Below are 23,644 nucleotides of genomic sequence, written 5' to 3' on the forward strand. Positions count from 1 at the left end.
TTGACTAACACTTTTCATTTTATGCACAGCTGAGCCTAGCAGATGCATTTTTCTACATTACTGTCAGGGGTTCAGGAGCAGAGACGCAGAGAAGGGAGGAGACAGAGAGCGAGGGGGAGGAATACGAAGGAAGGATGAGCGGGGATGACGACCCGAGATCACCGAGCCTGTCTAGCGAGTCCGAGGATTCCCAGAAGGGAGCGCCAGCAGCCAGAGCAAGGGGGGAGAGCAGGGGGACACCCCAGGAAGAAGGGTCCAGAGAGGGATCAGAAAGCAGCAGTTGGAAATCGGGACCCACGTGCCCAGCCAGGAGCAGCGGGGAGAAAGGGGACCAGATATCGGGTTCCGGAGACTTTCAGAAAGAGGGAGGGCATGAGTCAGGAGTAGTCACGCCCACCTCGGGGAGCGATGAAACGATCAAGAGGAAAGTGGAGAGTTGGGCGCGCGTGCCAAGTTCAAATGTAGCGGAAGCTGGCGCAGTCAGCAGCCCAGAGAGTGAGCCAGGTCCCAAAGCCCGCCGCAAGGAGGCGGAAGGGTCAGGGGGGTCCGCGTCTGAAGAGAGTAGGAAGGGAGAGACCCAGGGGGGCAGAAGGACCCAGAGACGGAAGGAAAGGCGCAGGAGGTGGAGCAAGGCTAGGGTATTAAGCTGGTGCGCTAGAGGCGGAGACTCAGACGGGTCTTCGTCGTTCTGACCTAGAAGAAGTAGGGCTGCACATTGCAGTTTGGAAATGGAACCTGTAATCCAATAAAGACTCTTTGAAACTAAACACTGGCTGACTTGGTCCTATGTGAGCTGGGACTGGGCGGCAGCCCTGACAGTAAGACCCGTCCCAAAAGCTTCTGACACCTGATACCTCGCAGCGGAGACAGAAGCAGCTGGAGGAGGGGATCGGTGTTTGGGAGCAAGATCACGACGGTTGGCAGAGATGACGGAAGCAGAGAAAGTTTCAGCGCTGCAACAGGCAGTCACCCAATTGAATGCGGAGGTACTGGCATCCAAGAAAAGGGAGGAGGATGCGGCAGCCGCCTACCGAGATCTCCACGCCAGGTTTGAAGCATGGGTTAAGCATGGGCAGCCAGGACCCAGACCGGAGGGGGTTGGGTTGGCACGGAGAGCAGGAGGGCTTGTGGCTCACTTCGATGGGAATTTACAACAGTACCCCAATTTTCGAGCAGATGTAATGTGCGCACTGCAACTGCTGGCAAAAGACTTTAGAGATGAGGAAGAGAAAGTGGGGTTTATACTATCCCATTTGCATGGGGATGCTAAAGCGTGGCTACGCAATTTGTGGAGGGATAAAGATCCGCGCTTCAGAGTGCAGATGCCTTTATCAAAGCGATGGATGCGTGTTTTTTGTCTACCATTGATGTGGATCTTGCCCGACGGGAGATTCATGGACTGAAACAAGGGAGAGCGAGCGTCCGGCAGTACCACGCCCGCTTTTTTGCGCTGGTCAGTGCATTGGAATGGGACCGGGATTCGCCCCCAGTCAGGGACCTGTTCTGGGAGGGTCTAAGCTCTGCTGTGAAGGATGAAATTGCGAGGGGGGAGAGGCCCCGAAGCACGCAGGAGGTGGTCCAAAGGGCGCTGACTGTGGGGGTGAGGCTGGAAGAACGTCCATGGTGCAGAGATGAAGGACGTGGAGGGCGCGAAGCAGCGAGAAGTTTCTCTTTCGTTCCAAGGGAAGCAGCGCGTGCGCAATCCACACCTCCGCCAGGAGGGGGAGTGGAACCTATGGAGGTGGGAGGCGCCAGGGCTCAGTCAGCTACCAGAGCCTCTGCACCGACGGCAGTCAAGACTAAACCTCCTAGAGGGACCAGGAAGTGTTACATATGCGACAGCCCTCAACACTTGGCGAAAGAGTGTCCCCAGAGGAGCTCCAAGCACACTGCAGCCTCCGCAACGGTGAAAGCGGCCACGCAATGCAGCGAAGCCCAGCAGGGAAACGACGATGTCTGGCTGGAGACAGAGGCACTGGGGCCCAGCCAGACGCATCAGTGAAGCAGTCCCCAGCGATATTGCAACCCACGGACCCCCTCCCACCCAAACCAGTAGTGCAGCTCACAGCGTCTCTCCAGCTACCCAATGGCGTCACTATCGAAGTGCCGCTTTCTGTGGATTCTGGAAGCAACGCAGACTTTATAGCACAGGATTTTGTGGAGCAGCACGCTATAAAGCTACTGCCTGCCACTCTGCCCCTGCAAGTCGTCACAGTAGATGGCAGAGAGTTGCTAGGGGGGCAGGTGGTGAAGCAGACGCCACCAATGGTGATGCAACTTGGTAACCACAGGGAAGTCATCAGTTTTAATGTCACCCGACTGTCGGACACGCCCATTGTGTTGGGCATGAGTTGGCTGGACAGGCACAGTCCAACGCTGGCTTGGTACCAGAGACAGCTGATCTTCGGCTCCTCGTACTGCGCAGAACACTGCATCCTGCCCAGACAGGAGGGGGAGGAGGAGGACTCACAACTGCAGTTGGGAACGTTGCAAGCAGTCCCCCACAAATACGCGGACTTTCTGGAGGTCTTCTGCGAGAAAGAGGCAGACAAGCTACCACCGCACAGGCAATATGACTGCAAGATTGACCTCCTGCCAGGGGCGACGCTGCCGAAGGGGAAGCTATATTCCATGTCTGAGGACGAACTACAGGAACTCAAACAGTTCATAGATCACAATTTGCAGCGCGGTTTCATCCGGGAGTCCAGCGCAGTAGGGGGCAGTCCTGTTTTCTTCGTGAAGAAGAAGGACACGCCCCAAAAAAGATTGGTCGTGGATTACCGCCTCTTAAACAGGATGACCAAGCCCTCCGATTTCCCCATGCCCAGGATTGACGACCTGCTGGCGACAGTGCGCAAGGGACGCGTGTTCACCAAGTTGGACCTGCGAGGAGCGTACAATCTCGTCCGCATGAGGGAGGGCGATGAGTGGAAGACAGCCATGTTCACGCCTCTGGGCACCTACGAATACAGAGTGATGCCGTTTGGTTTGCAAAACGGTTCTCACTGTTTTCAAGCTTTCATGCATCACGTGTTGGCGGGACTCCTCTACAAGAAGTGCGTCTGCTTTCTGGATGACATCCTGATATTCTCTGACTCGCAGCAAGCACACGACCAGGACGTTCGGGAGGTGCTGAAGAGGCTGCAGCAGCATAGACTGTACGCCAAACTGGAGAAGTGCCAGTTCGACACGACGGAGGTGGATTTCTTGGGTTACAAGCTGTCGGACAAGGGGCTAGCCATGGACAGCGCCAAGGTTCGTGCGGTGTTAGATTGGAAGAGCCCGCGCAACCGGAAAGAGGTCCAGAGGTTTGTCGGATTCGCCAATTTCTATCGCAAGTTTATCAAGGGGTTCGCGATGCAGACGGCAGCTATTACGGACACGCTAAGCTCCAAGAAAAAGAAATTCATCTGGACGGAGCAGGCGGAGCGGTCCTTTCAGACACTCAAGCGTCTCTTCGCGTCGGAAGAGCAACTGCTGCATATCGACCCCAGCAGACCGCTGCGAGTAGAGACAGACGCGTCCGATAGAGCAGTGGGAGCGGTCCTGCTGCAGAGGGACCCACAGGGGGTCTGGAGGCCGGGGGCGTTCTACTCCAGAAAGCTCAGTAAGTCGGAGCAGAACTACACCATCTGGGATAGGGAGTTGCTTGCCATTCATGCAGCTTTCAAGGCATGGAGGCACTTCCTGATCGGCGCCAAGCACACGGTGCAGGTCTGCACGGACCACAAGAATCTGGAGCACTGGTGCACGGCTCGGTTCCTGAACCAGAGGCAGATACGTTGGGCGGAGTTCTTTGCTGACTTCAATTTCCGAATTGAGTACGTCCCGGGCGACACCAACATCATGGCGGATGCACTGTCCCGAAAACCGCAATACCTCGAAGAGGCGACGCCAGCGGCAGCCATGCACATCTTCGCGCCAACAGCGTGGGCGTGCGCTTCAGCCACAGTAGACCTGGATGCGGTGCGACGGGCGTTGCAGGACGACTCATTCGCGCAGGCGAAGATGGCAGAGGTGCACAAGGGCACGGCGAAGGGCGACGAGTTCCAGATACGAGACGGCTTGCTCTTACGTAAAGGGGCCATCTACGTGCCGGGAGACGAACTTCGCGCCCGGGTACTGCAGCAGCTGCACGACGCACCCACGGCCGGGCACTTTGGCACAGAAAAAACAGTGGAATTGGTCGCAAGAGACTTTTGGTGGCCCAAACTGAGGGGGGAAGTCGCGGACTACGTCGCGAGGTACGACACCTGCCAGAGGGCCAAGCCGGTGCACAAACCACCGGCGGGACTGCTGGAACCGCTGCAAACGCCGTTTGAACCATGGGAGAGAGTGGCCCTGGACTTTGTCACGGATCTACCCAGCTCGAGAGGCAAGACAGCTGTACTAGTGGTGGTGGACTTGTTCACCAAGATGGCACATTTCATACCGTGTGCGAAGGTGGCCACGGCAGAACAAACAGCCAAACTGTTCATAGATCACGTGTTCAAAGTGCACGGGCTGCCGCGGTCTATACTGTCCGACCGCGGACGCCAGTTCATCTCGAATTTCTGGCAAAAGCTGATGGGTTTCCTGAACGTCAAGATCAACCTGACATCAGCAAGACACCCGCAGACCAACGGGCAAGCGGAGAGGGTCAATGCCATCATGCAGCAGTACCTGAGATGCTATGCCAATCAACAGCCTGCGACGTGGGTGGATTACCTGCCGCTCGCCGAATTCGCCTACAACAACACGAAACACGTATCTACAGGGGTGACGCCGTTCTTCGCCAACAATGGGAGGAATCCCAGAACCTTCCCGGGACTGGGCAGAGTGGGGGAAGGGGAATCGCAGACGGCAGACGCTTTCGCATCTGAGTTGCAAGAGGTCCACGATCAACTCAGACGGCAGCTGGAGCTAGCGAAGCACGCATACAAAGTCCAAGCTGACAAGCACAGGCGAGTGGGCGAGGAGATCCGAGTGGGAGACTGGGTCTGGTTGGCAGCCCACGCGGTGCCGACCCAATCGTTAGCCAAGAGGAAGCTGGGGCACAAGCAACTCGGTCCATACCGAGTCGAAGCGCAGATCAACCCGGTGGCTTTCCGGCTGGTGCTACCGGAGGGTTCCAGGATGCATCCGGTGTTCCACAGGTCGGTGCTCACTCCCTACAGGGCACCGCACAGGTTCCAGGAACCAGGAACGGCACCGAGTCAGTCTCCGGAGCGGACGGAGGCGGGAAGATTGCCACAGCAGGACCCCATCAACGAAGTCACGGAGATTTTGGACTCCAGATGGGGGGAAGACGGAGTAGAATATCTCCTTGCAAGGGAGGGCACCCGGGCCAGTGCTAATAGCTGGGTGCCGGACTACGCCTTGGAGGAACCCCTGCTCAAGGACGAGTTTCATGCCCTTTTCCCACACAGACCTATGCCAGCGGGCTTCTTCGACGACTGGTTGTTCACGCCCACGCTTTCCTCCAGCACGTTCCATGGCTTCGACTCGGAAGGGGAACCCGCACCGCGCACACGTTCCCCAGAGGGGTCACCGGAGGGTTCGGCGTCCGACAACTCGTATTGGTGGGACGATCGGCCAGAGGAGCAGTGGCGCCGGAAGTGGCAGGAGATACCAGGTCCAGCGACAGACGCAGAGACTGACATGGACGTTTGCGGGGAGGATCTTGGTTTTGAGCACGGCGGCACCGAAATGGAGGCGGAGGAGATCACCGTTGACGAACGCGGGGAGGAAGACTCGGAGGTCTTCAGTTGGCGGCCAGCAACGGGGAGCGAACTGTATCCGACATTCACTCCCGTGATGACGGAGCACCCACCAACCACCCTTGAGAGCGGGGAGGGGGGAAGGGGGGGCTTCGAGGGGGGGATGGATGTCAGGGGTTCAGGAGCAGAAACGCAGAGAAGGGAGGAGACAGAGAGCGAGGGGGAGGAATACGAAGGAAGGATGAGCGGGGATGACGACCCGAGATCACCGAGCCTGTCTAGCGAGTCCGAGGATTCCCAGAAGGGAGCGCCAGCAGCCAGAGCAAGGGGGGAGAGCAGGGGGACACCCCAGGAAGAAGGGTCCAGAGAGGGATCAGAAAGCAGCAGTTGGAAATCGGGACCCACGTGCCCAGCCGGGAGCAGCGGGGAGAAAGGGGACCAGATATCGGGTTCCGGAGACTTTCAGAAAGAGGGAGGGCATGAGTCAGGAGTAGTCACGCCCACCTCGGGGAGCGATGAAACGATCAAGAGGAAAGTGGAGAGTTGGGCGCGCGTGCCAAGTTCAAATGTAGCGGAAGCTGGCGCAGTCAGCAGCCCAGAGAGTGAGCCGGGTCCCAAAGCCCGCCGCAAGGAGGCGGAAGGGTCAGGGGGGTCCGCGTCTGAAGAGAGTAGGAAGGGAGAGACCCAGGGGGGCAGAAGGACCCAGAGACGGAAGGAAAGGCGCAGGAGGTGGAGCAAGGCTAGGGTATTAAGCTGGTGCGCTAGAGGCGGAGACTCAGACGGGTCTTCGTCGTTCTGACCTAGAAGAAGTAGGGCTGCACATTGCAGTTTGGAAATGGAACCTGTAATCCAATAAAGACTCTTTGAAACTAAACACTGGCTGACTTGGTCCTATGTGAGCTGGGACTGGGCGGCAGCCCTGACAATTACCTCGCAGGAAAACGGCACTCCAAAATTCAGAGAAGTGCGAAGTTCAGAGGCTGCTTCTGTGTAATGGTTCATGTGTTTGTTTATTTATTCCTGCATAATTTTTATATATTTTCAAGAATAACATCTAGGTACAAAATAAAACAACCGTCTTCAGCAGTATGGATGTTTGTCATTTTTGAGTCACTCAGGGATTGAAAAGTTTGATGAATGCAATACATCAAGTAACAAATAACTATTTATCCCTCAACAAGACCAGCCCCCAAAATAAAATTATTTTTTTCAGAGCAGTCCCCACACATTGCATCCTCCGGAATACCACTTTAGCAAAACTCTGTTACAAGTGAGAGGTGATAAATGAGGCCAGGAAAACCCTTTGAACGACAAGATATAAAAGAATAAGGAGAAATGATTTTGAGGAGATACGGAAGGTTATTTGGAGAATTTGTACTGTTAAAACGGAAAGGGGTCAAACCATCGCAAGAGGTGTTGAAATTTTGGCAGGTTGGATAGTTACAATGGAATGGTCTCAGTGGTGGGGTGCACATTTTTATTTCTATCTATTTGAATAAATAAATAAATACGCATGCCATTTTGGCCATTGGGCGAAAAAGCTGTACATATATAAATAAATTGTAACAAAGAAAGAAAGACAGTCAGAAAGACAGAAAAGAAAGACAGAAAACAAACAAGATCATCACCAATAAGCTCAGTGAACAAGGTAGGAATATTAAAACAGAAATACAGGTGTTAAATGTTCTAATTTTTTACAGTGTGAAGGAGAATGTTGTGGATTGTTTTTCCTTGTGGGAATTTTTGTGGTTTTTTTTACATATAAGGTGCTATTTTTTAGAAAAAGGGGAGAAAAGAAAAAACGAAGGAAAAGAAACGAATGTAGTACAGCGGTACCTTGGTTCTCAAACGCCTTGGTACTCAGACAACTTGGAACGCAAACACTGCAAACCCGGAAGTGTTCCAGTTTGCGAACTTTCTTTGGATGTCGAATGTTCTCCGTTTTGAGTGTTCCGCTTCCAATTTGAGTGTTACACTGAGATCTCTCTGTTTTTGCTATTTATTTTGCATTTCTGTTTTTGAGGCTCTTTTCTTTTTCTTTTTGTGACTGTGTGGAACCCAGTTCAGCTACTGATCGTGTGACTGCGGTACATTTTGTTCTCGTTAGATAGCAAAATTCATGTTCAATTGCTGTTTTAGGGGTTGTTTTGAAAAGTCTGGAACGGATTAATCCATTTTGCATTCCTTTCTATGGGAAAGCACGCCTTGGTTTGGGAACGCTTTGGTTTTGGAACGGACTCCCGGAACGGATTAAGTTTGAGAATCAAGGTACCACTGTACCACACTTTGGTTTGGCTTGCATACCGGTTCGGAAAGTGTGAATCGGGTTCGCTCTTGAACTGGAACTAAACCTTACCACCCCCCCTGCCAGCCCCCTTTCCCTGGCCCTCCCCTGCTTACCTGGCCTGCAGGGCCGGTCCTTCCTGCACCGCGTGCGGCTGGAGAGCTCGGCGCAGGAGGTGGGGCAAGGCGCACACTTCCGGCTGACCAGCTCCCCGGGGCAGGTGGAGGCGTTGGCACAATCTTCCCGTTGGCACAGCTCTGCAGAGGGCAAAGGGGAGCAGAGAGGGCTGCTTGGGGTGCTGCCAGTTTGGCCACGTAAGCCCCCCTCCCCCCCGCCAAGAACACCATGGTCCACAGAAGGCCAAGGAAGAAGCAGCTCTCTTGGGAATTATAGGGGTAGAACTACCAAAATTGTATAGACATTTTTTCACGTATGCGACTACAGCGGCCAGAACGCCACTCGCCCCCAAATGGAAAGAAGCAGAAGTCTCAGTAAAGGAAGAATGGACCCAAAAACGTATGGAATACGCAGAAATGGCAAAACTTACCGGAAGAAGTCAAGATGACAAACTTTGTATAAAAGAATGGAAATGGTTTGTTGAATATTTACAGATAAACTGCAAACGGGCAAAAACATTGGCAGGATTATTGTAATAAACTGCAGCTACATAAGGGTATGGGACGCGGGTGGTGCTGTGGGTAAAACCTCAGCACCTAGGACTTGCCGATCGCATGGTCGGCGGTTCGAATCCCCGCGGCGGGGTGAGCTCCCGTCTGCGGCCCCAGCTTCTGCCCACCTAGCAGTTCGAAAGATCCTTAAGTGCAAGTAGATAAATAGGTATCGCTTTATAGCGGGAAGGTAAACGGCATTTCCGTGTGCTGCTCTGGTGCCGGTTCGACGAAGCAGCTTCGTCACGCTGGCCACGTGACCCGGAAGTGTCTTCGGACGGCACCGGCTCACGGCCTCTAGAGTGAGATGAGCGCACAACCCTAGAGTCTGTCAAGACTGGCCCGTACGGGCAGGGGTACCTTTACCTTTTACATAAGGGTATAGGGGCACGGGTGGCACTGTGGGTTAAACCACAGAGCCTAGGACTTGCCGATCAGAAGGTCAGCGGTTCAAATCCCCGCGTCGGGGTGAGCTCCCATTGCTCAGTCCCTGCTCCTGCCAACCTAGCAGTTCAAAAGCACGTCAAAGTGCAAGTAGATAAATAGGTACCGCTCTGGCAGGAAGGTAAACGGCATTTCCGTGCGCTGCTCTGGTTTGCCAGAAGCTGCTTAGTCCTGCTGGCCACATGACCCAGAAGCTGTACGCTGGCTCCCTCGGCCAGTGAAGCGAGATGAGTGCCGCAATCCCAGAGTCGGCCACGACTGGACCTAATGGTCAGGGCTCCCTTTACCTTTACCTTTACATAAGAGTATATATATAAAGAAGATAAATAAGTTAATTTGGATATGCAGAAGATATTAAAAATAAATTTGAGGAACTGCAGAAAGAGGGGGAAGGAAGTCAAGTTTTTAAATGACAAAATGATTGTAAAATCAGTGAAATGTATATATCTGAAAAGTCTAAATATATATTTTTAAGAGGAAGAAGCAGCTCCCTTCTCCTATGATGCCATGGGATGCTTGGAGGGCCATCTGTCAGGGATGCTTTAGCTGAGATTCCTGCCTTGCAAGGGGTTGGACTAGAGGACCTCTGGGGGGCCCCTTCCACTTCTACAATTCTATGATGTCTCGCCCAGCATTATCCTCCCTCTTCCTGCTCCCCAGACTGACTCACCGATCTCGATGGAGCTGGTCAAAGCCTCTGGCATCTCTGTGCAATGGCGACCCCCGTTCTGGGAGGGCAGGCACTCTCGCCGCCGGACCACAACGCCACGGCAGTCCTGGGTGCAGTTGGACCACGTTGCCCATTCGCTCCACACGCCGTCCACTGCACGGAAGGGGGAAGCGAAAGCGTCAGGGCAGGGGGGAGCAGAGAAACAGACCTCGCAGGCAGCGGGTGAGATTCCCAGCGAAGGAAATCCTGCAGAACTCTCCTGGCTGGTATGCAGAGAGGAGCAAGAGAGGTGATCAAAGGTCTGGAAACAAAGCCTGATGAGGAACAGTTGAAGGAGCTGGGTAGGTTTAGATTGGAAAAGAGGAGACTGAGAGGAGATAAGAGAGCCGTCTTCAAATATTTCAAGGGCTTTCACATGGAAGAAGGAGCAAAATTGTTTCCTCCAGATCTGGAGGGTAGGACTCGAACCCGTGGCTTCCAACGAAAAGAAAGGCAATTCCGATTAAACATTAGGGATAACCAAGATGATGGATTATGCCGAAACGGCAAAATGGACATGGAGAATCAGAAACCAAGGAGATAATAAATTTATTAAGGAATGGGGGAAATGTATAGATCATCTTAAAGATCACTGTATAGTGGTACCTCGGGTTACATACGCTTCAGGTTACAGACTCCGCTAACCCAGAAATAGTGCTTCAGGTTAAGAACTTTGCTTCAGGATGAGAACAGAAATTGTGCTCCGGCGGCAGCAGGAGGCCCCATTAGCTAAAGTGGTGCTTCAGGTTAAGAACAGTTTCAGGTTAAGAACGGACCTCCAGAACGAATTAAGTACTTAACCCGAGGTACCACTGTATACAGTGAAAAACTTTAGCAGGATTAATAGAGCAGTTGTAAGGTGATCATTCTGTGGTTACAAATGGAAATTTGAATATAAATTTGGATAATATTATAAGATGCAGTATATAATGTGCAATGGAAATCACGGGGGAGCAGAGGGAAGTCTTAATTTTGGGCTCAAAAAATAGGGGTTGTCTTATACATGGGGGCATCTTATACACAGAAAAATGTGGTGTGTCTAAATCACAGAGCCTAGGGCTTGCCGATCAGAAGGTCAGCGGTTTGAATCCCCGTGACGGGGTGAGCTCCCGTTGCTCGGTCCCTGCTCCTGCCAACCTAGCAGTTCAAAAGCACGTCAAAGTGCAAGTAGATAAATAGGTACCGCTCCGGCGGGAAGGTAAACGGCATTTCCGTGCGCTGCTCTGGTTCACCAGAAGCGTCTTAGTCATGCTGGCCACAGGACCCGGAAGCTGTACGCAGCGGCGTAGCGTGGGTTATCAGCACCCGGGGCAAGGCAAGTAATTTGCGCCCCCTAACCCGGGGCAAGGCAATTAATTTGCGCCCCCTAACCTGGGGCAAGGCAAGTACAGTAATTTACTCTCCCAAGCAGCAGCAGCGAGGCTTCTCTTTCCCCCCGCGCTCTCCTGGAGCTGCCTCTTTTCTTTCCTTTTTTCCCTTTCTCCAAGGCTTTTCGCTTTCTCTCCTTAATTGATTCCTCCTCCACACCGCAGCGTTTCCTGGCTGCTCCCCCCCTTCCCCTCTCTCTGCTCCTCGCTCTGCTTGCCCTGCCCTGCCTGAGGGCGCCCTGAGGAGACTCCGCTCTCCTTTTTGACCAGGCGAGGTGGAAAAGTCTCTTCCCGCCCCCTCGCCAGACTCCCTGCTTGGCTCGGCTCACTACCCAGGCGGCCAGTGGAGAGAGAGCCGCAATTACCATAAAGCTCCTCTCCCTCCGCTTCGCCAAGCTGTCAAAGCCCGGCAGCAGCGGCAACGGCAGCAGCAGGTGCAGCCAGACCCCCGCCAGCCAGCCAGCCCGCCCGGCCGCCCGCCCGGCTTCCTCTCCTTTTTTTGCCCGCGGCAGAAGGCTTCACTCTCCCCCTTCCACGACCTCCTCGCCAAGCCGAGCGAGCGCGGGCTCCCTAACCCGTGGATTTTAGTAGGGGCAGAGAGCTGCTAGTGCAAGCGCGCCCCCGCCCATGTTGCACCCGGTGCGGCCGGCCTCCCTGGCACCCCCCTCGCTACGCCACTGGCTGTACGCCGGCTCCCTCGGCCAATAAAGTGAGATGAGCGCCGCAACCCCAGAGTTGTCCGTGACTGGACTTAACTGCCAGGGGTCCTTTACCATTACCTTTACCATACACACACACAGACTCACACACACACACAGTGGTACCTCTGGTTGCGAACAGGACCCGTTCCGGAGGCCTGTTCGCAACATGAGCAGAACACAACCCTCAGGTCGCAATTCACCGCTTCTGCACATGCGCGTGATGTCATTTTGCGCGTCTGCGCATGCCCAAGTGGCAAAACCCAGAAGTAACCCTTTCCTAAACTTCTGGGTCACCGGGGGACGCAACCTGAAAATGCTCAACCTGAAGCAAACGTAACATGAGGTAGGACTGTATGACCATGAAAAATGGGCAGCATCCGGCTGAAAGCACCAATAATAATAATAATAATAATAATAATAATAATAATAATAATAATAATTTATTTATACCCCGCCCATCTGGCTGAGTTTCCCCAGCCACTCTGGGCGGCTCCCAATCAGTGTTAAAAACAGTACAGCGTTACATATTAAAAACTTCCCTGAACAGGGCTGCCTTAAGATGTCTTCTGAATGTGAGGTAATTATTTATCTCTTTGACATCTGATGGGAGGGCGTTCCACAGGGCGGGCGCCACCACCGAGAAGGCCCTCTGCCTGGTTCCCTGTAGCCTCACTTCTCGCAGCCTGTCAGAAGGCCCTCGGAGCTGGACCTCAGTGTCCGGGCTGAACGATGGGGGTGGAGACGCTCCTTCAGGTCTCCATTCCATTCCAGAGGTCTCCCCTTTGCTTCCCTATGAGCCACTTCTCCCTTGGTTCAGCTCCAAGGACCCCTGCAGTTGCCCCCAGCTCCCTCCTCTGCTCCCCCCCTTCCTGCTCCCGCCGTCCTCCCTCCTACCCCCCAACCCCTCTCACCTGGGCAGGCCACCGCGAAGCACTGCTGGGCCTGCGCTTCCTCTCCTAGGCAGTGCCGAAGGACGTCGTCCGCCCGCCGGGTGCAGGACCTGCGGCGCACCTGCATCCCCGTCCCGCAGGAGCGGCTGCATGAGCTCCAGGGGGCCCAGGGGCTCCAGAGGCCACAGTCCCGCTCGTCCGAGGGCAGCCAGCCGGAGGACTCCGTGCCGTCGGCGCAGTCGGCCAGGCCGTTGCACACCTGGGGGGCGGGGGGGTAGAGGGCAGGGGTCACTCGGGGCTTGTCCAGATGCCCTCCAAATTCAGCATCTGCCCGCACAAATATTGCCTGGAAGCTAAACCACGCCTGGTCTTCGCTGAAGATTCGTTCCGATATTTATGATGGCAGTAATGAATTCCACCTATATCCCCGCCTCTCCTCCAAGGAGCTCAAGGCAGCGCATGTGGTTCACTTCTCCATTTTGTGAATCTTTTTTTGGAGGGTGTTATTGGGATATTGTTTTTATTTTTATTTTATATATTGTGGGGTTTTTTTCTGTGAACCACCCTGAGACTTCGGGTATAGGGCAGTACAGCGGCGTAGCATGAGTTGTCAGCACCCGGGGCAAGGGAAGTAATTTGCGCCCCCTAACCCGGGGCAAGGCAAGTAATTTGCGCCCCCTAACCCGGGGCGAGGCAAGTAATTTGTGCCCCCTAAGCCCTAACCTGCCGCGTCAGGTGATCTGAGGCGAGTTGCCGCTGGCGCTGGCGCCCAAACGACGCCGCTTGCCCGGAGGAGGAGGGGGGCAGAGAGGCGAGGAAAATGCAACATGGCCCAGCAGCTGCAGCAGCCGCGGCGGAGACGGGGCTGTGAGGAGGGGCTGCCTGGCGCGTCCTCCGTGGCCCTGACACGCGGGGACCGCGACGAGCGCTGAGAGCCGCTGCCTGCCAGACGCCTTCAGCCCAGACGCGCGCACAGCTCGTCGGTTCCGCGAGACATGCGGCTCTGCTACAGCCTGCGCCCGAGGCTCTTCGGCGACTCCGGAGGTAGCGAGCGCGCCCCCCCCCCAGATGTTGCGCCCGGTGCGGCCGGCCCCCCTTGCACCCCCCACGCTACACCACTGGGGCAGTATATAAGTTCAATAAATAAATAAATAAAATAAGTAGCCCAAAACAGTAGGGTGTCAAAGCTGGTTGGAGAATAATAATAATAATAATTTTAAAAAATATATTATTATTTACACCCCACTCATCTGGCTGGGTTTCCCCAGCCACTCTGGGCGGCTCCCAGCAAAATATTAAAAGCACAATAAAGGATCAAACATTAAAAACTTCCCTGGTCTGTTACATCCTTCAACCACTAGTCTCTCTTTCTATGGAAAAGAACCCAAACAAGGTCTGTGGGTCTCCCATAATAATAATAATAATAATAATAATAATAATAATAATTCAATTTATATACCACCCTTTATCTAAAGATCCCAGGGCACTGTGCAGCATTAAGAACACGTTTTACAGAGCATCAATAATAAAAACATAATAAAAATCATAATAACACACAGCATAATAATAATAAAATTGTTACAATCCCCACCCCCTATATTTAACGGCCGAAGGCTTAGGTGAAGAGGAATGATTTTGCCTGGTGCCTAAAGACATGTAATGAAGGCACCAGGTGAACCTCCCTGGGGAGAGAATTCAATAATAATAATAATAATAATAATAATAATAATAATAATAATAATAATAATATATTATTTGTACCCTGCCCAGCTGGCTGGGTTTCCCCAGCCACTCTGGGCGGCTTCCAACAGAGATTAAAAATACATTAAAACATCAGTCCTTAAAAACTTTCCACAAGCAGGGAGCCACCAAAGAAAAGGCCCTATCTTTGTGTTGCCACCCTCCAGACCTCTTGTCAAAATGGGGACACAGAGAGGGGCCTGGGACGAGCACAAAATCTGGGGAGAGGCAGTCCTTAAGGTATCACAGTCCTGAGCTGCTGGTTCTTTCCCGAAATATTTGAGATCCCTTTTGCAGATGGGAAAGAGAACTGGATGGGTGGCTGGACAGGACCAGGGATTAGGGGAGTGTGAAATGAGACCTTTTAGAGTGGTTGGGGGGGGGGAGAACATATGGGCAGGGGAGGTGGGGTGAAAGGCCCCCCACAGCCCCCCATCGCACCTGTTTAAAGGCAATGCAGGCGCCATCCCCGCAGGAGTACTCCGTACAGGGTCCCGCGGTCTGGTTCCTTTCGCCGGGACGGACCATGTGGCTCTCTGTGTGGGTCAGAAGGAAAAGCCGTGAGCATCACAGGAGGGCCAGCAGAGGAGGAGGAGACCCCACCCGTCCCCAGCCCACTGGGGGGTCAGAAGAAGCCTTCCTTGGCTCCCCTCAGCAGCCGCCCCCACAAGACACACCAGGAGACCCTCGGTCAACTCCTTGGGAAATGGAACATCTTCTGCGTTGTGTAAGGACATTCGCAGAGCCTGCAGGATCTTGTCCGGAATCTTGGACCCACCAGACCAGACTCTGAGCGGAAGCCCAGGCAAAGGGCCCAATCTGTGCCAGATTTACGTATAAGCTAAACAAGCTACAGCTTAGGGCCCCACTCTCTTGGGGGCCCCCAAAAAAAATTAAAGGAAAAAAAACTGGATGTACATTTCAAAAATTTAAGATAAAAAACAAATAAAATAAAACCTGCATACAGCAACAGTGTTTTGTGTTGTGTAGGCTCCTATGACGTAAGTCATGGGTAGGCAAACTAAGGCATGGGGGCCGGATGCGGCCCAATTGCCTTCTCTATCCAGCCCATGGACCAGTGGTGTAGCGTGGGTTGTCAGCACCCGGGGCAAGGCAAGTAATTTGCGCCCCCTAACCCGTGGAGCCAGGTAGGGGCAGAGAGCTGCGAGTGCGCCCCCCCAAGATGTTGCGCCCGGTGTGGCCGGCCCCCCCTGCACCCCCCACGCTACGCCACTGCCATGGACCGTCCGGGAATCAGCGTGTTTTTCAATGCGTAGAATGCGTCCTTTTATTTAAAATGCATCTCTGGGTTATTTGTGGGGCATAGGAATTCGTTCATTATTTTTTTCAAAATATAGTCCGGCCCTCCACAAGGTCTGAAGGACAGTGGAGCAGCCCCCTGCTGAAAAAGTTTGCTGACCCCTGATGTAAGTCATGGGCCCCGCCTGCTCGCCTGCTCCCTGGTTTGCTCATTTTTCTATATAGGGTGCCTACATTCTGCATGTGCAAATGGCTTGAGATACCTGTGAGGTCCATAAATGACCATATAGCATATATTCAACACAAGAAAACAGCGACAATTTGTTGTTGACAAAGGACAGCTGGACATCTAAAGGGCTCCATTACCTTCAGGAGCTGAGGGCCGCATCAAACCTCAATCCGGCCCTAGACCCTATGCCAACACCGCACTTCCCATTTGTGATTCCTAGGAACCGGTCTTCAGCAGTGGCGTAGCGTGGGGGGTGCAGGGGGTGCCGGCCGCACCGGGCGCAACATCGGGGGGGGGCGTGCTCGCACTCGCACTCGCAGCTCTCTGCCCCTACCTGGCTCACTCTCTCACACTGCAGTGCTGGCTGTGCGAATCCGATCCGAGCCGCTGGATCGCCGCCCACTGTGGAGGGGGTGGGTGCCAGGCGTGCGGTGCGGAGAGAGAGTGAGGGACTATCTGGGGGAGGGACAGTGCAGCGGCCGCCCAGCGCAGCGCTGAGCGCGGGAGAGAACCACACCAGACCAGGCAGCAGCAAGAAGAAGCTGGCAGCGGCGGCAGGTTAGGGGTTAGGGGGCGCAAATTACTTGCCTTGCGCCGGGTGCTGACAACCCACGCTACGCTGCTGGTCTTCAGAGACAAGCCATCTCTGATTATGAAGGTACAACATCAGCCCTGGAAAACTGTGTGATCGTTCCACTCAGTTGCACATGAAAATAACCTATGCGCACGAGTGACGTCCAGCAGGCAGGATAAACAGGGCTTGGCTTGTTTATTTCGTTGCTATTTTGTTAATGTTGGTAATACAGTGGTACCTTGGGTTACATACGCTTCAGGTTACAGGCTCCGCTAACCCAGAAATAGTACCCCGGGTTAAGAACTTTGCTTCAGGATGAGAACAGAAATAGTGCTCTGGTGGCGCGGCAGCAGCGGGAGGCCCCATTAGCTAAAGTGGTGCTTCAGGTTAAGAACAGTTTCAGGTTAAGAACAGACCTCCAGAACGAATTATGTTCTTAACCTGAGGTACCACTGTATTGTTTTATAGACATGAATGCTGTCGTGCTTTGGGAATCCTATAACATGATTTTTGGTGTAACTGTGATGCTTATTTTTCAGTTGTTTTGTTAATAGCGTTACACAGATTGTAATTGTTTCGTTTGCGATTGTTTCACTGACGATTTGTTAAGTATTCTATACAATTTATGCTGTATTCGTGATGTTTCGTCCTGGTTTTTTGATCTTTTGCTTGTAAGCCGCTTTGGGATTTATTTGAATAAAAAGCAGCATAGAAATAGAAAACAAACAAAGAAACAAATAAAATGAAAACCACTTGAGCTGGGCATCCAGTTGTGTCTCCTCATTCACTCTACCGTGCTTTGGATTCTGCAACCCTGGAAATACATTTGCCAGAAACAGAAGTGGCTGAGGGCGAATGTGGGAGGGGGGGCAACAAGGGGAGAGACAAGGAAGACAACAATTTGGGGAAGGGGAGGGAGGACTGGGGATTGCTTAACACGCCCAGGCCCCTCCCACACTCCCAGAAACCTCTGCCTGAACGTCTCCGAATGGTTTCTCATGAGGACTAGAAGCTTGCTTGCAAAACTGGACTGATTTTTATGGAAGGGGTAGCTCAAGCGCATCGGATGCCCAGCAAAGCCCCTCTCCTCCTTCCCGGCCAGAGAAGGAAGCAAGGGTCTCAAATCTGGGCAAGGGATATCTTGAGAGGGCCCCTTTTCACCCCACTTCCGTTCCAGCCGCCCGCCAGGCGAGGGCCACCAGAGGCTCCTTACCGCAGGCCATCTCGTCTTCTCCCTGGGGGCAGTCTGGGGAGCCGTCACACACCCGGGAAAGATTGATGCACATGCGGTTGTCGCAGATGAAGAAGCCGGGACAAGGCGGGATCTGCGTAGAGCCTGCGCCAGGAAGGAGAAAGGAGGGTTATTCCCAGGGAGACAGGATGAGATGGGCACCTGAGATGCCTCCACAGGTCTCTTTCGAGAGGCTGAGAGTGGTTCCTCATTTCCCCCACCTTACAGCCCCTTCTCCACATTGAAACGGAATTGAATTGAAATACTTTATTGTCACTACCCCCCACTCAGCTCTCTTAGTCTTAATTCCCCTCGTTTACTGACGGACACCCACCAAACCCAAAAGTCAGCTGCCCTGTTGTTATCTTTTCATTCAGCAGCCTAACAGCCCACAATAGAAGCTGTTCTTCACCCTGTTGGCTTGACTAATCCTGCTTCTATATCTTCTGCCCGAGGACAGGAGATCAAGAAAGAGCCAGCCAGGGTGTGAATCATCCCTGAGAATATTCCTCACTCTCCTGAGGCAACGTTCTTCCGCTATTTCATCCAGCGGATTCACGGGACAGCCCATAATATCTTGTGCTGTATTCCCCACCCTCTGTAGGCACTTCCTATCAGATGATGTCAAACCAGCGTACCACACCGTGATGAAAGGAGTATGAAAGGACACTTTCTATTGTGGATCAGTAGAAGGAGATCATCAGATGTTGATTGACATCATTCTTCCGCAATACTCGGAGGAGATGGAGTCTCTGTTGGGCTTTCTTAACTACCTGGGTTGTATTGATTTTCCAACTAAGGTCTTCACTGAGATAAACTCCTAGGAACTTAAATGAAGAGACTCTCTCCACACAGTGGGGCAAATTCTCCTCTCTTCCTCCCAAAGTCCAACACCATCTCCTTTGTCTTGCTGATATTAAGGTGCAAGTTGTTCCCTAGGCACCATGTAGATATTTTTTGGACCTCCCCTCTAGACGCTGATTCATCACCATCTGTTACTAAACCCATTATGGTGGTGTTATCTGCAAACTTAATAATTGCAGTAGACGGGTCAGATGATACACAATCGTATGTATACAGTGACTACACGTAGGGACTTAGCACACATCCCTGTGGGGTGCCAGTGCTGATTTTTAAGGAATTTGATGTTACATGTCCAGTCCTCACATCAGTTTTTTTTAAGAAAAAATCCACAGGAAAACTCGCCAGCGAACTCCTGGCATACACGTGCTTGTGTGCCATTTCCTCTAACGTGCACATTTTCACAGATCAATTCCCCCCCCCCCCAATTCCGTTAATTGGAATTTTGTTGAATTTGTAGCCCATCTTTCCTCCTGGAAGAGCCCAGGGGGGCGAGTGGATCCACAGTGTCAACCTTTAAAACATTCTGAAAACAATTTCAGCTAAACCATCCTAAAAAACACTTGCAGTGAAAAACATTATTTCATTATCCCTGGGAATAATATTTGAAGGCTATTTGCACTAACCTGCGCATTGATAGGCGCACCGCATTCCAAAATTTGGGAGGTTTTCAGAGGAGGGCTGCGTTTCGCTTCGCAAATTGTTCCAGAAAGGGCGAATTCGAAAGGGTTGCCTCTCCATGTGAACTGGAAGGAATTTCTTCCCCATCGCCAGCTGACGGGGCCAGGCCTCGTTCCCACTGTCTAGACTGCAGCTTAAGCTCAGTGGCTCCCAAACTTTTTTTTTGGGGGGGGAGCGCTAAAACTCATTCCCAGTGCCCCCTTCCCTATCCTATAAAAAGCCTTATTTAAAACAATGGTTTGCACGACCTGCTAAGGAAGGTAACAACAGCATAAAATTCAAAAGAACAACTATTAATTGCACATGTATTCAAAACCCAATTACAGCTACTTAGTTTGATCAATTCAACAAAGCCGATGAACTTGATCAGAGCAGCAGACTCTTCATTTCAGGGCTGTGGGTTCCAGCCCCACGTTGGACAAAAGATTCCTGCATTGCAGGGGGCTGGACTAGATGACCCCAGGGGTCCCTTCCAACTCTACCATTCTATGTTTCTATGATCCAGCAAAACAAGCCTTTTGGTGGCCAGCTCCAAATTAGCTCCGGTGTGTGCCCTAGAGGCAGGGCAAGTTGGAATCATAGACTTGTAGTGTTGGAAGGGGCTCCTGAGGGTTCTCTAGTCTGACCCCGGCCACGTAGGAATCGTCCACCCAGCCCTTCTTGTCATCTGTGGAAAGCCCTGGTCGTGGGGGCAGGATCTGCTCACCGCAGGTGTCGATGCTTTCGTCCGAGTGGTCCTGGCAGTGGGGGGCGCCGTCGCACAGCCGGCTGTAGTGGATGCACTCTGCCCCGTGGGCGCAGGGGAACTGGTCCAGGCCGCAGGTGCGGTTGCACTGGAGCTCATCGCTGGCGTCCAGGCAGTCGGCTTCGTTGTCGCACACCCAGCCGCGCGGCTGGCACTCCCCGCTGTGGCAGTGGAACTCGTAGCGGCCGCAGGGTGGCGCTGCGGGGAGGGCAGAATGAGAGAGAGATAGAGAAAGGGAGAGAGAAGGAAAGAGGTCAAGATGTCCAGAGCAAGGCTCCAGGCGGAGGCAGAAGCTCAAGGGCAGGTGTCGCACGGGTGCCCTGCCCTCCCCACCGCCTTCGCCTCTGAAATCCCACGATATCTTGCAAGATCTTGCCGGAACCTGCTGTCATTGCAGCCCCTTTGCAAGGGCCACCAAGCAAGCCAAACAGCAGAGACTTCGGTGCCAGGAGATAACACATTCCCATTTCACCCCTGCTTGGGAGAAAAATTCTCCCCAAGGATCCTGTCAGGGACTGCTGGACACTGGAGATTGGAGGCTGGCTTGGAAAAAGGGACCAGTGATCTGGGGGAGTCTGTGACAGCCAGGAGACGAGAGTCAGAGTCAGGAGTGTCAGAGCAGAATTGGAAGGTGAAGCAGAGGTGCAGGAAGAGGGAGAGAGAGGTGTCAGGGTTCTGTAGAGCCCAGGTCTTCCCTGTGTCTCCTCCTCCTGCCCCCACCTCTCCTGCCCCACTGTCTCCCCGGACCAGAAGAGGAGTGAAGAGGGAAGAGCAGATGCAGCTGGCACACAGGCTTAGTCTTTGCCTGCTCATGCCCCCTTGGGTGCAAGCTGAGGTTGAGGCCTCTCTGTTTTGGCAACGACCTCAATGGGTAGCTGAGAGACGTAGGACTGGTGGACATGCCTCCCCCTAACTGGTAAGAGCTCTCGGGAACTCTAGATCAAAACATGGGGGCTGACGACAGCTGTGTTAGGGCAGCCTTGGCCCTTCCCACTAGGCAGCGCTACTCAGCACTGGGAAGGAGCTCTCAGTTTCTGGGTTTCATGGAGCCTGCTTACCCAGAGTCCTGTTCCCGGGGGACGGGTGAGTCGCAGGAAGACTGGGGGGCAGGGTGGCTGCCAGAGGTGTGGTCGGGGGCGCCGGGCAGTGCGGTGGCTTCTCATCGGCGCCTTCTGCACAGTCGCGCAGGCCGTCGCACACCTGGGAGCGGCTCACGCAAGCGCCATCCGGACAAGGTAGCTGCCCAGGGGCACACGTCACACGGCCTGTGGGGGGGGGGGAGAGGGTACGGTGAAGACCAGCCCACCATTCGCTCATTCTAGTGCCTTCCTTCAACCCTCAGGAGGCTTAGTTTGGTCAGAATCAAGTCTACCCTTCCAGAGTTAATGCTAAATAGATTGCTTCTGGTGGAAATTTGTGTTCTGGGTTTTTTAGACTCGTCTACCCATGTACTATCTGAAACGTCACCTCCATCTTCTCTTATAAACGCCACCTCCATCTCCTCAAAAGATTCCATCAACGGCGTCTCCAAAAATTTTTACACATCACTTGAGAAGACAGGCGAACTAATGCCAGTGTACTGGAAGAAGCAAAGATCACCTGTGTTGAAGCGATGATTCTTCAACATCAACTTCGTTGGACTGGTAATAATAATAATAATAATAATAATAATAATAATAATAATAATAATAATAAATTTTTATTTGTACCCGGCCCTCCCTGGCCAGAGCCGGGCTCAGGGCGGCTAACATCATAAAACTAACACAATTGTGCGGAGGCCTGATGATCGTCTTCCAAAGCAACTACTCTATTCCACACTTCAAAATGGAAAGTGTAATGCTGGTGGTCAACAAAAGAGGTTTAAAGACTCTCTCAAGGCCAATCTAAATTTTTTTAGTATAAACACCTACAATTGGGAAACACCGGCCTGCGAGCGCTCCAGTTGGAGAACAGCCTTGACCAAAGGTGTCATGGGCTTTGAAGACACTCAAACTCAGGACACAAGAGAGAAACATTCTAAGAGGAAGGTACGCTCGGCAAATCCACACCGTGATCAGCTCCTGCCCGGAAACCTATGTCCCCACCGTGGAAGGACATGTGGATCCAGAATTGGCCTCCACAGTCCCTTACGGACTCATTGTTAAAACCGTGTTTTTGGAAGACAATCTTACTCGGCTACGAGGGATCGCCAAAGAAGACTACCTGAAACCCAAGGGGCACATTGGTTGCCAGATGTGAAATATATTGGCCCTATTTTCAGCTCCCCCACCCCACTAAAGGACCAAATTAGCTCTGCTCAGCCTCCATAGTCGAAGGCTGCAGTGCTGCTGACTGCCAGTTGCTGGAACCCTCAAAAGGTAGCTTTTGTGTTTTATCTGTGCTGTTTCTAATTTGTGTGAGTCCAGAAAAAAGGTGGGATATTAATAATCCATCAATCAATCGCAAACCGCTTTCAGCTTTTTAAAAAAACAATCAAGCAATGCACACGTTTTGTGAAATAAATATCAAGCGGTCAATAGCGCTTGTTCCATAACACCCATCAAAGCGACAGTTCAGGTAGGTAGCCATGTTGGTCTGCTGTAGCCGAAACAAAATAAAAAAATTCCTTCCAGTAGCACCTTAAAGACCAACTAAGTTTGTTATTGGTATGAGCTTTCGTGTGCATGAACACTTCTTCAGATACACAGTGCGCATGCACACGAAAGCTCATACCAATAACAAACTTAGTTCGTCTCTAAGGTGCTACTGGAAGGAATTTTTTTATTTTAGTTCAGATCAGGAAACTGAAAATAATCAGGCCGGGTATGGTGGGAGAAGATCTGGAGGGAAGGAAAGGCAAGCCATAAGCCTGCAAGAAACATCTGAATCGCATTGGCCATCTTGATAAACCTGGATTGCAGCTCAGCGCTGCTGGAAATCTCCCCAAGATTACCAAAGACGCTTGACAGGACCTTGTAAACCTTCAGTGTAGAACATCAAAACCTTCGGGGTCCAGTGGCGTAGGGTGGGTTGTCAGCACCCGGGGCAAGGCAAGTAATTTGCGCCCCCTAACCCGTGGATTTGCGCCCCCTAACCCTAACCCCCAGATGTTGCGCCCGGTGTGGCCGGCCCCCCCTGCACCCCCACGCTACGCCACTGTTGGGGTCTACCTAGCGCAGCATTCCCTGCACGGACTGGCAGTGCCTCTCCAGGGTTTGGGGGTCCAGGGGTCTCTCCCAGCCGTAACGGGAGGGGACACTGGGTGTGTGTGGACGGGAGCTGGGACCTTCTGCATGCAAAGCAGCTGCCCCGCCATCGACCTACGGGGGATGACTGCTCTCACCTGGGCAGAAAGCTTCATCCATTCCGGCGGGACAATCCTGCTTCCCGTCACAAAGCAGAGCTTGGGGCAGGCACTGGCCGCCGGGGCACTGGAACTCCCCAGCCGGACACAGGCAGCCGCTCTCGTCGCTGAAGTCTCCGCAGTCGTCGTGCCGGTCGCAGCGGTGGAGGTACGGCAAGCAGCGCCCCATTGCGCAGCGGAACTCGCTCGGCCCACAGGGGGGCCCGCAGCCTGAGAAG

General features: G+C 53.0%; 1 protein-coding gene across 2 annotated transcripts in view; it reads right to left on the reverse strand.

Moving 5' to 3' along the window:
- Window positions 1-23,644, reverse strand: part of LOC310689188 (SCO-spondin-like) — a 179,159-nt gene that overhangs the window by 105,022 nt on the left and 50,493 nt on the right. For both annotated transcript variants that reach the window (XM_083466452.1, XM_083466451.1), the window contains exons 28-35: window positions 23,406-23,636; window positions 21,142-21,348; window positions 20,045-20,281; window positions 17,779-17,901; window positions 14,944-15,038; window positions 12,784-13,021; window positions 9,766-9,918; window positions 8,100-8,240 (exon numbers count right to left, since the gene is read on the reverse strand). In XM_083466452.1, coding sequence (XP_083322578.1) covers window positions 8,100-8,240; window positions 9,766-9,918; window positions 12,784-13,021; window positions 14,944-15,038; window positions 17,779-17,901; window positions 20,045-20,281; window positions 21,142-21,348; window positions 23,406-23,636 — 1,425 coding nt within the window. The remainder of the gene's footprint in view (window positions 1-8,099; window positions 8,241-9,765; window positions 9,919-12,783; window positions 13,022-14,943; window positions 15,039-17,778; window positions 17,902-20,044; window positions 20,282-21,141; window positions 21,349-23,405; window positions 23,637-23,644) is intronic.

The sequence above is a fragment of the Podarcis liolepis genome, assembly GCF_965112155.1.
Source record: "Podarcis liolepis genome assembly, chromosome: 12".
Taxonomy (NCBI): Eukaryota; Metazoa; Chordata; class Lepidosauria; order Squamata; family Lacertidae; genus Podarcis; species Podarcis liolepis.